This window comes from Budorcas taxicolor, chromosome 15, assembly GCF_023091745.1.
Source record: "Budorcas taxicolor isolate Tak-1 chromosome 15, Takin1.1, whole genome shotgun sequence".
Lineage (NCBI taxonomy): Eukaryota > Metazoa > Chordata > Mammalia > Artiodactyla > Bovidae > Budorcas > Budorcas taxicolor.
Window position 1 is genome coordinate 51,028,380 of NC_068924.1, and position 13,124 is coordinate 51,041,503.

Below are 13,124 nucleotides of genomic sequence, written 5' to 3' on the forward strand. Positions count from 1 at the left end.
CCCCACAGGTCCCTGAGCCTGTGCCCTGCCCTGACCTCTGCTCCACCGGGCGGCTAGGCCTTGTGGTGGGGAAGGGCCCTCTGCCTGGCACCCGGGCCCCACCCTTGCCTCTGTAGGGGGACCGCTCCGTTCTTTTCTGACAGGTCCTATAAAGGACCTGGGCTGGGAGCTGAGTTCTGGGTTTTCATCTGGGGCAAGCCCCTGGCCATTACTGGGTCCCAGTTTTTTTGACTGTGAAGTGGGGGTAGCAGCGTCACGGCGCACAGGGCCTTCCCGCCTCGCAGGCTCTGGGCTGGGTTGTGGGGGTGGAGAGCTCGACTCCACGCCGCCCCTCCCACTAGTAGCTTTATCTGACCCAGTTTTTGCTGCTTCAGGGCTTCCACCTTCAAGTCTCCCCCGGGGCTGCCTGAAAGTGGCTCTGCATATATAAGGGGCCTAATGCATGTGCCTGCCCCTGCCCCTGCTGTTTTTATTGAAACTGAAGAAACAGACTTGACCTGGGCAGGACTGTGGTGCAGAGCCCCAGCCACCCCCAAGATCTCAGGCGCTTCGGAGGGAAAGTGGTGTGTGTGACGGGGCTGGGAAGGGGCCTTTGGCCTCGGTGGTTTGTGTCCCTGCGGTGTTGGTGTCTGTCCCCTGGCCTGGGCAGTGCAGGCGACTGCCCCGCCTCCGTCTCCACGCTGGCTCAGCAGTCTCGTTATTTATGTGGGGCTGTGCAGGCGCGGGCCCACGGCTGTCCCCGTGTCTCTTATTTATTGAAACTTGGCTGTTGTCCGTCCTTGTGTCTCCATACCCATCCATTTGTTGAATAAAAATGTGGGAATTAGTGTCAGGAGGAGCTTCTGTCCTTGCACCTCCTCCCAGGTTGCCTGCCCACTGCATAGTTCTGTCAGGCCCTGTGTGGGGGACATGCCATCCTTCCCCTGGCAGTGTCTGCTGTTTGGCAGGTGGGGCAAAAGGTGAAGTGGGGCCAGAGGTGGCCTCGCAGGTCGTCTGGCCTTATCTTCCCTTGGATAAGGAAGAGCTGCAGTCCAACCACAGGTATAGGCTTCAGGGAGAGGGGGTTTTTAGTTAATTCCAGGTTCTTTTGGTGTTTGGTATTGTTTTAAAAGATGGAAGGGGACATATTTAAACACTAATGGCAAAGAGGTTCAAGGAGAGGCTGAAGAACCAAGAAGTGATGCCTGGTGGAACCTGGGGTGGGGGTGGAAGGGGACACCCTGGGAAGGCTCAGGCTTGCTGCACCTGGGAGATGGCAGTGGGCACACTGGGCATATGCCTGAAGCCTGACTTCACATGGGGCAGAAGCCATGGCGGGGCCCGGCCTGGCAACTGAGGGAAAACTCCTGCCCTGAGGGGAGGCTGGGCAGATTCGAGTGGAGATTCAACCTCTCCCTTCCTCTCACCTCTCTAGAGCACAGGCTTCTCTCTGCAGCTTCTCAGGTGGGCAGGAAAGGGAGGGCACCTCTGAGGATCCAGGGCACAAAGCATCACCTGCTCTCAAGAGGGGAGGGAAGGATACAGGCTGGACATCATGAGGAATTTTCTGGAGCATCAGAGGTTCAGCATCATCTAGAGCTCCAGAGTCTAGAACAGTGTTGTAGGGGACCAATGGGCACCAGGGCACCCATGTTCCCTGGGGCCACTGTGGTGCTGTTGCTGTCCCTACTTGCCGGGGTGTGGTGGACTTGGCTGCCCCCTGAGCCAACCAACCCCACTTCACCGAGGGCCTGGACGACACACTGAGATGAGGACGAGATCGTGCCCTGGATGAAAGGGGAGGCTGACAGAGGGAAGCTGGACTCTGGTCTCTGGGATGAGGCACATACAGATGGCAGTGAGGGTGGAGACTGAGGCTGGGTCTGAGCTTCCCAGGTGAGGTAATGGACACCCATCTCAGTGCTGGCCCTTGGGGTAATAAGCACTGGTCGCCTCCAGACCATGCCTACCACCCCAATTTCCTGCTTGCTGGAAGGTAAGAAAAAGGAATGGCTCTGGCCCCAGTCTCTTCTCTTGATCCTTGGGGATACTGAAGCCACCTCCCAAAAGAGGGAGATGAACTGAGGACCAGCTAGGGGTGTGTCTGATGCGGTTGACCCTGAGGACCCCCTCTCACCTGGAAGCTTTCCTGGCTCTAAAGCCTACTCTTGAGCTGAAGGTAGGCCGAGGCTGCTGGCAGGGGTGGGAGCTGGAGGACAAGATGGGGCCCTTGGTGGCCACTGAGGACAGTTCTGAGCTTGACCTCTTCTCACTCCACCGCCCCTCCTCCACGGGCTAGAATGGTGTCCACCTCCCACCTGCTCCTGGGGTCAACCCTGCCACTGACCTGGAGCCGAGTCCCTGAACAAAGTCCCCTTCCTCTCGAGGAGGAACTGCTGTGACAGAGCCCGGGAACATGGTCCCCAACAGAGCTTTCTGCCCCCGTAGGGGAGGAAGGTTCTGTGGAGGCCCGGGGTACAGTCTGGCAGAGAGGGCTCCAGAGTGTTAGTTACAGCCAGGCCACTTAGCCTCTTTGGGCCTCAAGGATTCTCCCCAGTTGAGGAAGCTGAATACATGGGAGGCTGGCAGGGCGTGGACGGTGGGAGCCAGGCCCTAGGAGGGAACAGTTGGTGCGATGACCAGGGAGGGAAATCAAGGCCTGGACCAAGGCAGTGGCTTTGCCCAGAAGGGAGATTAGAGATGTTTTGGACATAAATAAAACTGACAGCTCGTGATGACAACTTGGATGGAGACCATATTATCACCTTCAGCCATCCTTCTGGGACTACAAACCACTTCGCCCTATTAAGTGGATGTAGGCACTGCCTCCTCCAGGGTGGGCAGGAGAACTTGGGGCTCGGCACCTGTGCTTTGGAGCCAGATCAAGTGTAAGTTCCAACTCTGCCCCTCACTAGCTCTGTAACCTTGACTAAGGTACTCGCTCTCCTCAGCTGCTCCCCCTCCCAAGGCCAGGGCTACCCACAGGGCTCACCTCCTATCCTGCCATGAGGACTGCCAGTCACCAAGCATAAAGCACAGCACCGGCCACACGGCGGGCACTCGGCAGATGCAGCCTCCATCATTCACGGCTTCCCTGCACTCCTGTGTCACACACCTTAGCCCAGGCCCCTGAACTGTGAGTGCCAGGGCTGCCCTGGAGATGCAGCGTAGGTATTGCTCGACTGGTGAAAACAAGTTTAGAATCAACTTGGGAGAAACCCGGGGGACACTCACCAACCCAACAGGTGTCTGTGTCTCCCTCTCCCAAGAACCACAAGTCTGGTCACTCCAGACTTTTTTTTGGAAACTTTTTTAATAGTTATTGAATGTTCTACAGCTTACAGTAAATATCATAGTTACAAATTCTTGGCTTCAATCTTTCAGAGTGATCACTATCTGATCTTCAAAACAAAACGGAACAAAAACCCAAAAGAATCCAAAACAACAGAACAAAACCAGATTTACACTTCATACACACAAGCGAGGCCGCAGGGCTTTCCACTCTTTACACTCCAGGCTGTGTTTTGAAAACACCTGTAAGTTCTTTGCTCAAACTACTTGGAAGACACCGGTCAAAGGTTTATTATTATTATTTTAAATGTTTTTCTTTTTAAAATGTGAGTTCCAATAAAATTTAAAAACTAGATTCCAACCTGTAGATTAAAATGAATTAAAAAATACAAAATCATATACAACGCTCTCTCACAGGGATGGTACATGCCACGAGAACAAGTTTCTCTGTCATGTGATATGAACAGGGATGCAGATGCCTTTTAGTCAGGAGATGGGGACAGGCCTTTGGGCCTTTAGAGGTCATGACAGACAACGCCACGTTGCTAGAGGCCTGGCCTTACCTCCCCTTGGGTAAGGAAGAGCTGCAGTCCCACCATAGATCCAGACAAGCTGGCTGACCCGAGAAGGTGGTCTCCGGCCAGTCCCACTCTTTCCCTGACTCTCAGGCACGAGGAGGAAGGCTGGAGCCTGGAGATGCTGGTCTTGCTGGGGTCAGGCCCAAAGATGACTTCACCCATTTGAGACCTATGGGCTGGTACTTATCAGCAAAGCTGTTATATGTGTTCTCTTCAAAAAAGGAAAATAGCCCCTCTACCAGGAGCTGGACTGGGTACAGGGCCTCAATGCCACAGCAAGAAGACCCAGGGACTACAGATGCAGCCACAGGGAAGCAAGCATTCTAGTTTCCCTTTCTGGCTCTGTGGCAGCCAGTCCTAATCACCTGGCCACTGGGCTGGACTCAACAGCACACAAGGTAGAAAATACCCATTGGAGAAAGTGAGGAGTGAGACCCAAGTCTGGCTCAGGCAAGACTGGTTATGGAATGTTGAAACTGACCTGCCAGGAAATTTAAAGGCCAGGCCCTAGAACCATGTAATGCCTAATTTCAGAAACAGGTTTTCTAGAAGGGGACGTGGACAGGTAAAGGACAGATCCTGCCGCCAACCTGGCACACCCAAAGGAGGCTGAGCTCTCTCAGGCTCAGCTGTGGAATTTGATGTTAGCCTGGCTGGGTCTCCACTGTGATCCAGCTTTTGGAGGTAAGTCTAGCCTGGATTCTCCTGGGGCTGGACACCGGCATGGAGCCTGCCCCTCCACTGCCCAACCTGCCTCCTCTGGATTCCCAAGCTTGGCAATCAGCTTGGGACCACATGCCCTACAGTGCTGTGGAATACAGGGTAAAAAGCAGAACTTCCACGTGTACTTTGAACTGCAATTGAGGAGCAAATGCCATGGTGACATCTCAGTGACTGATCCAGCCACAGTGCTGTGACCAAGACCTGTGCCCTCTAGGCCTCCCTCTGGCCTCCCTCAGAGCAGAGCTGAGGGTCTGACATGCAGGGCTCCAGGCCAGATTCAGCCAGTGCCTCTCTGGACCTCTGGCCGAGTCCCGTCTGCACAGTGAGGACATCAGAACTCGGTGACCAAAGGATCTGCACTACTCCTATGCTCCATGTGATTCATTTCTGAAGGGTACTTGGAACAAAGTCAGCCTCTCTGGACAAACTCCCAGATCTCTGGAACACTTTGGGTGGCCAAGGGTAAGAGTTGGGATGAGGTGGAAGGACTGCACAGTGTCTCTCTAGATCCTGGTCCTCACCCTTGGGAAAAACAAATCCAGGGACTGGATTCAGATGTACTTTTGACCATTCAGGGCTACACCAGGTCCCCTGAAAGTGCTAACTCACTGGATCTGGACAGTGGGCCGGCTCTCCAGGGTCAGAAAGCAAGGGTACACAGGCTTCCTAAGGACATAGGTCTTTCAGTGGACAGGTGCCTGGGGCTGCCCCTGAACACGTCTTCAGTCCTAGGCATCAAGACCCCAAAGTGCTTTGCTCAAGTTAGGCCTCTTATTGCAAATTCCTGTCCTTCGAGTGCTGCCAGCTGGAATTGCCTCTGGGTTTCCAGGGCTCCTCATAAAAATCTGCTCAGCGGGGAAGACTGACTTCCCAGGTTTCCCTGGAGTGTTCCTCTGTTTAGGGGCAGACAGGTAGCCTATCCCTTCTGCATGCTGGCCACCAAGGCCTGCAGGTATCAGCAGAAAGAGCAGAGGATTTGAAGAGTTGGTTCTTCAAATCTTGGCTCTTTCTCTGATGAGCTATGTGACCTTTGGCAAGTCTCTTAAGCCTTCAGAGACTTAGTTTTTTCCATCTATAAAATGGGAATTTTGGCAATCAATATCAAAGTAGTTCGTACACAGGCAATAAACTAGACAGGTGAGTGTCCTTTTTCAATATATAGGGAGGGGGATATTCACTTTATAGTCACTGCCAGGGGAGAGAGAGGAAGAGCAGCAACTGTCCTGTCTTGCAGGGAAGAAAGGAAATCAATTTTTCCAAAATGTGGCAGAAAGATTAAATTTCATTCTTTTACCACTTGGGGGCACTCCAGATTCCAGACTCCAGCTTCCTGGGCCCCAGGCTAAGGAGAGGGAGGCAGGTAGAAGTGGGGGAAGCTGTGAGGGTTGGCTGGTGACTGGAACCACCTGTACCCCTAACCCTGCCCACCAAGCTTGTGGCACTGGTGAGAAGCAGTGGAATGGGGTGGAGAGGGCTTTGCTGGTGCCATGCTGCAGCTTGAATGTCATGTGGGCACACCCCTTGTCCTCTCTGGCTTGCTGGACTTCCTAAAATGACAGGGCCCGTCAAGCTCTGACCTTCTGTCCAGCTCGACCACTGGGCCATCCAGTATCTGTGGATGACGCTCATGGTACCTCCTGATGGATGCCTGTGACCCCACGTGTGCTCATCCTACCATAGGCACACGACTGCCTCGTTCTCCTGGGCTCAGTCCCTCTGCAGTGACTCCCCAAGCTTGGCCAGGCTTGTGGATCTCCGTCAAAGCAAGAGGGCGAGGCCAGCTGAACTGGGGCTCCGGTGCTCAGCCCGCAAAAGGGGTGCTGTGCCTGGGTTCTTCCAGACCCCAGCCTTTCCACACCTTGTTTCTGCCTTGGGGTCTGTCCTTGATCTTGAATTACATACAAGGGCCAGGAGAGGGTGCACAGCATTGAGTTTCAGTCCACAAGCCTGTGTGTGGAGTCAGACTGGAGGAAAAGAGGCCACAGACTGAGATTCAAATAGCTCTGCCACTTATAAGCAAGTCACTCTGCTTTTCCAAGTCTCAGTTTCCTCATGGATCAAATGAGAGAATCATTTTTTTCATGGGGTTAAACCAGATGATGGGTATGAAATTGTTTTGTGAAAAACAGGTACTAGATGTTAGTTTTCACATACTGGTACAGAATGAACAAAGGTAAAAAGGTAATTCCTAGATCTCCTTTCCCCTCCTCTGGTTCTGCCCCAGCCCATCTGGAGGCAGTGGGGTTCAGGGGAGCCTACTGGGGTGTCAGCATTCTGCTCACTTTGGGGCAAGTTCCTTTTCCTGCTATTAAATAGGACCAGTTTCTTCATTTGTCAAATGGGTGAAATAACTCTGACCTTGTCTTTCCCTCAGGGTCAGTAAATTAAAGGCTGTGAAGTGCTCTGAAGTCTATGAAGCACCTGACAAACACATATGTTTCCTATTATTATTATAATCATTATTATTATTTTGGCATTTTCTGAACATGTATGACATAATCTAAAACAACCTTCACCCACCCTTATACAACCAGAGAGTAGGAGGAGGTATTTGCCCAAAAAAAGAAAAAAAAAAAAAAAAAAAAGGATTAACACTGGAAAATTTTCTATTGTTTTAAAACAAAACCTTTTCAGCACCCCTGAGCAGACCGTTTAGAACAGCGGGGCTTTTCCTTACTGGTCCTGCATTTCCCAGGTCGAGGATGCTGCTGGGCTGTGCACCCCTGGGAACAGCCAGATAGCCTCTGAGGTCCTCCTGGCCCAGGGGTTTCCTGATTATTTCCTCCTTAGGGAGACATGGGAGGTAGGGTAGGGATATATCCACATATGCATGAATTTAAAATAAAGAGAGTTATTTAGAAGTTCTAAATGTCATCAATGATCCCATTTTGTTCAGTAAAATGTTCCTGTGCACGCCACCCCCCCCCCCCCCCACCAACCATCCCCGAAGGGGCTGCTAACCCCTCCAAGTGCCGGGTGCAGGGGGGCAGTGTTAGACAGCTGGGCTCCTGGCTGAGACCAATGGGGCCTCCTGACCCAGGGGTCCCCCTTCTCCCCAGAGAGTGCATGTTTCCTCCTCTCCTCTCAGGATGAGGGGCTACTGTCTTAACAGCATGGACTCCTTTTCAGCCAGTCCACCTGCTCCTCCAAGGGCTTGGAGTCAGGTATAGGATGAGAGGTCCGGATGTCTTCACAGAATTTCCAAATGCTATTTCCTCATTTGCAATTTCTGTTCCCACCATCTGCCCCCATGTGACCTCGGCCAAGTCTTCAACCTCTGCCTTTGAAATCCATGGAGGAAAAGAGCAGAAACAAAAGCCCAGAGACTGTTCCAGAGCTCATCAGGTGTGGGCACTGCTGGCTTCGTTTTTACAAAGCCAAGCCAATCCATCCCTAGGTAAATTTTTGTGGGCAACATGCCCCAGGCAGGAAGGTTGCATTTAATGCTAATTTACTGCAAGGTCTAGGGAAGTCCCTTCCTCTTCTCTGGGCCTCAGCTTCCTTATCTGTCAAATAGGGGAATGGATGAGATGATTGCTAAGGTCCCTTCAGTTCCATGAGTCGATGAAATGTTTATTGCTATTGCTTTTCCTTCACTATCCTGACCTCCAGAGCCACCAGCACCCACCTGGAATGTGGTTCCTTCACTCTGGCCATGAATGGCACAAGGTAACCAAGAACTTAGCCTGTCTGCCAGCGCCATGGACAGACAGGTGAGCCCTGGCTCTGGGAAGGACAAAGGGAAGGGAGAGAAATGCCACAGGTTTCCACTCTACTCAGGAGCAAGCTCCTCACCAGAGTGGATCCATGAAGGCGCAGAGGCCAAGGTCTAGATTACACTGGGCACCTAGCCTCCGAGGCTTTGGGAGGCTGGGATCCCACCATCCTGCAGCTGCTTGGCAGGTCTGAGGTCCAAAATCACCTTCTGAGGAAGTGCCAGGTCAGTTAACATCACTGTGCAAATTAGAGGGTCCAGGCCCAGACAATTCGGCCAGAGACCTTACAAGCCAAAGCCAGCAGGCAAGGGCCTCTCGACTCTCTTCCCTCTGCCTTCCCACAGTGCACCCCTCCCCCCACCCTCCCTCAAGTTCTCCCAAAGAAAAAATCTGGTTTTCCCAGGTTCTCATCTGGGGTATTATTAAGCTGCTATGAATGCTCCTACCTAATCAGGTGGTTTTGTTCTTGGTCTGTTGCGATGGTTCTCAGAAATATCAGAAGATATTTCATTTGCGTCAGGATACAGCAGTGTCTTAAACTAATCCTGCTTGAGAAAAATCGAAAAAGAAACCATCCCTCAGAGATGTGGCTTGCTCAACAGTTCTGAGTTCCTACTCTGGACCCAAGGGTCACATCCACTATGCTCTTCAAAGGAAATCGCACCTGCAGCTGAACCACTGCAACAGACCCCACTCTCTGCCTGCCGCTAGACTAGGCTCCCAGGACTGAACGCTTGGGGGAGGAAAGGAGCAGAGAGGATGTGCCTGGTCACGTAGGAGAAGGGTGGAGCTGGGAGGGCAGCGGCTCAGGGGGACGGTGGGGAGAGGCAGGAGATTAGAAAAAGCAGCTTTTACAAAAACCAAAAATAAAAACCAAAACCGTTAATGATGCATAAAGTGACCCTTGCACTTCCGTTGTCTCTTCTTGCAAATAGAGGTGGTGCTGCTAGGGAGCTGCTCCAGCACCTGTGTAAGACTTGAGTAGTTGCATACAATGTGTGACTCCGGGTCTAGGGGAGGAAGGGGAAAGCTGTTAGTGACAGCAGTATTCCTGAGGCCCTTCAGGGAGCTCCTGGACCCCTTCCCCTCATGCTGAGAGCCCTAAATGGAGTCGTCTGTGCCTTCCCAGTGGAGCGGCCCATTTCCCATACAGTGCTGAGAGCTCTGGAGGAGGCGGCAAGGGAGACAAGGAGGCATGGCAGTGATTTTCAGTGACATCCCTGGAGTTCTACAGGTCACTGGCACCGCCTCAGGATCTGCAGAGGAAGGGGGAGCCTGGTGGTGAGGGTGACCTAGGGCTTCTGCCTGGCCCCAGTCGGAGCCAACATCTGACTGAGATAAAAGTTCATTGGAAGGATAGGCCCACAGTTAGAAGAAGTCTGAAGTAAAGAGTATAAAATTTAGTACTAGAGGATTGGAGTTCAAGTCCCAGGTTAGTTTTTACTAGTTAAGTGATACTAAACTATATATTTATCTGTAAAATAGAGCAATGATCCTTACTTCACAGAGCTACTGTGCAGATCATGAGATAACACATGTAAAGTATCTAGAATATATAGAAAATGACAGCTATCATAAAGAGTGATACTGCTGAAGCTGGAGCAGGAAAGCGACTAGTAACTGTCACCTGCCCCTGTTGACACCTGTGCTGGGCCAAGCCAGGGGCTGTGGGACAGTTCTGCTAGCTGGTCACCCTCCCACCTCGCACCCAGTCCCCACTCACTTGGATGGGTGCAGGCTTTACCAGTGCGGGGGCACATAGCTGTACGCAGGGGCCCCTTGGGCCCTGTATGTTGGCATGGAGACAGGGTGTGCCCCGATCGCGGTGTGCTGGGGTGCAGTCAGCAGGGTACCTGAGCATCCGGAAGGAGAAGAGCAAGCCTGATGAGGCCGTCCCAGGTGCTGGGGTGAGGAGGAAGGGCCGTGATCTCTCACAGCTGCTCCCCTCCCGCTCGTGAGCTGCCGCCCAGCCCTCCCCACCTTGCCAGGAGCCATCTCCCGAGGGGAAACCAGGTTCCTGATGCTCCAGGACAGCCAGTCTTCAGCGGCCTCCCTTCACTCTTCTCTGTGTGCCACTCTCACTGCACATCACACTGAGAGGTGTCTGCTGCTTTACGTGGCGCTGGTCGTCCCACTAACCTAGCTGTTCCTAAGGGTAGGCCTCTGGTTTGGTCTATCGGTATTTGGTCCCCAGGACCCAAACAATAAGGCTGGCACCCAGCAGATCTCCATCAGCTTGCTGACCTGATCTGGGGAGTGAGAGGCCTCAATGCTTACATAAGGGGCAGAGGAAAACCCCAACTCCCACCTCCTGCCCACTCAAGCCCTTGTACCCTCTTTCCCCAGAAGATGACCTCGCTGATTCTCTGAAAGTTGGGTCTCTAAAGGTTATTCAGAGCTCTCTTGTCTTCTCATGCTCTTCTTTTAGTGCCAACTCATCCAAAGACTTCCCCAAACCTGCTCTTCCTCTGGTGAAGTGAAGTCGCTCAGTCGTGTCCGACTCTTCGTGACCCCATGGACTGCAGCCTCCCGGGCTCCTCCGTCCATGGGATTTTCCAGGCAAGAGTACTGGAGTGGGTTGCCATTTCCTTCTCCAGGGGATCTTCCTGAACCCGGGTCTCCTGCATTGTAGGCGGACGCTTTACCCTCTAAGCCACCAGGGAAGCCCGCTTTTCCTCTGGTGTCTCTCCCTAACTCCATCCTCGGGGCTTCTGGAGTAAGCCAGAAATGGAGAAGGCGTTCTCCTGGACTCCTGTTTCTTCCAAGACACGCAATTAGTTACTGGACAGGTCCCGAAGCTCCTGCCTGCTAAAGAACACTGCCCTGTGCCCTCCTGTTTGGAACTCTGCTGCTAGCAGAGTCCTAGCATCATCATCTGTCCTCTAAAGCACAGCCTTCCCCCAATATCCCCTCGACCCAGCTGTCTCCACCTTGCAGTCAGAATGATTAGACAAACCTCTCTCCCATGCTTAAACCTCTCTGCTAGCTCCCTGTTACCTACGTATTCGAGACTCTCCACCACTTTATCTCTGACAACTGCTCCAGCCACCCTTCCAACTCCACGCTCTCATTTTCTAAGCGATTTATACCATGTCCATTCTGTGAATGTGCTTTACTCATGTTCTCTCCCCTGGACTGCCCTTCCCTCTTTCATCTCTCTGATTAGCCTCTGTTCACCTTTTAAGGCCTAGCTCACTACATCGTCCATGGTGAAATCTTCCACAGCCCTGTGGACAGAGTTAGAGGGTCCCTAGAACTCCCAGGCACAGGATTCTTCATGTTATGCTACAGTCGATCCCATGACTGTGTTTTCCACTCTGTCATGAGTTCCTGGAGGAAGGGAATGGACATTGACATAGATGCTGCCCTTACCTGCTGACATTGCCATGGTGGTGCCGGCCACCATTCCCATGGCCACGCCGTTGGTCCTGGGAGCGGCGACAGGCGCCGGGTAGATAGCAGAGGGAATGCTGTTGGGCTGGACGACCGTGGTGTGGTGGATGACATGGGGCTGGGCAGCATACACCGGCTGTGTATAGTAAGCTCCCTGGGGGAAGAGGGGCTGAGGTCACACCGGCTTTTGGAGAGGTGGGGAGAGAGGGGAGGGGAGCCTGTCTCAAACCTTAAGCGATGGTGTCTGAGAATCTCTGGCCCAGGGCCACAAGGTCTGGGGCTCTGCTCGTGGAAGTACCGTGCTGGTGTGAATGCTGCCATTTTACATACTAGAAAAATGTCCTAAATGCAGAGCGCTTCCCCAAATGTCTCTTACTATATATTTCCTTTTAGGCAAAAAGGTTGACGATGGAGACAATGGTCTGAGGTGACACCCCACTGCCTGGATCACATGACAGCGTTCTGCCGTCACAGCCCACAGGTCTGCTGATCTCTGGGCAGAGTGGACAGAAGGCTTGGATCATCTTAATCCAGAGCTTCTCAGATGCTTCTACTACATAATAACAAGAGCTTCTGACTGTGGACTGAGGTAGAGTGAGGGTGTGTATAGGCTATAAGGTTACTGCTTCAGTGACACAAGAATGACAGCTGATCAGAGCCACAAACTCTCTTTTCCTCCCCCTCCACCCCACCCACCCAGGCTGGTGGCTCCTTTACCTGCAGAAGAGGTGGACCCAGGCTTCTACCTGTACTTACCTGGGCATACAGATTCTGCTGGGGGTAGGCACTTCTGATTGGATACATGGCCGTCTGGTAGGGGTTGGGTGAAGGGGAGTAGGGGGGCGGAGCAGTATTACTCTGGGTTGGTGGGACTTTGTATGGTGTCCCCGCAGTATATCCTGTACCAAGGCAATAAGAGAGACTTCCAATTAGTTGGCAGAACAGCATCGCTGGGAGGCAGCAGGTCCCAGTCACGACTCCCCAGACAAGCATGGGCTGAATCCAGGCTGGAAACACAGATGAGAACAGACAGAGTACAGGGCTCCGCCCAGAGAGCCCTGGCCCCAGAGGCAGCTCCCTCAGTCCTGGTGCATAGGGCTGCATGTGTGGCATCTTTTATTTCTCCATGTCTCAGGGCTCTGAGACACACATAAGAGGCTGGGACCAGATGACCTCTTAAGGGGCCCTTGAAACTCGGACAGTCTAGGATTCTGAAACCTGTACCATGAGACAGGCAGGTACATGTGGACGGGAGACCCTCAATCTGCTTGCTCTGTACTGCACTCTCTCTTCCTGCTTTTCAATCTCTTCACTCAGTACCCTGGGGCATCTGCTGTGGCCGCTTCTGTCTTGCTTTCTCCCTTACTCTCTCTTTTCTCCTTATATCTCTCTCCCTTTATGAATTGCTCTCCACCATACTCCTCCTCTTCCCTGTCAAGTTTTA

The 13,124-nt window shown here is 52.7% G+C and overlaps 1 protein-coding gene across 5 annotated transcripts in view; it reads right to left on the reverse strand.

Annotated features, from left to right (window-relative positions):
• Positions 1 to 3,290: 3,290 nt before the first annotated feature.
• Positions 3,291 to 13,124, reverse strand: part of FAM168A (family with sequence similarity 168 member A) — a 202,426-nt gene continuing 192,592 nt past the window's right edge. For 3 of the 5 annotated variants that reach the window (XM_052652764.1, XM_052652761.1, XM_052652763.1), the window contains 4 exons: positions 12,437 to 12,579; positions 11,660 to 11,834; positions 10,011 to 10,140; positions 8,672 to 9,297 (listed from right to left, as the gene is read on the reverse strand). In XM_052652764.1, the coding sequence (XP_052508724.1) occupies positions 10,028 to 10,140; positions 11,660 to 11,834; positions 12,437 to 12,579 (431 nt within the window). In that variant the 3' untranslated portion in view covers positions 8,672 to 9,297; positions 10,011 to 10,027. Of the gene's footprint in view, positions 8,078 to 8,671; positions 9,298 to 9,471; positions 9,544 to 10,010; positions 10,141 to 11,659; positions 11,835 to 12,436; positions 12,580 to 13,124 lie in introns of those variants that run through there. The other 2 variants (XR_008200654.1, XM_052652762.1) reach the window with 2 other exon arrangements.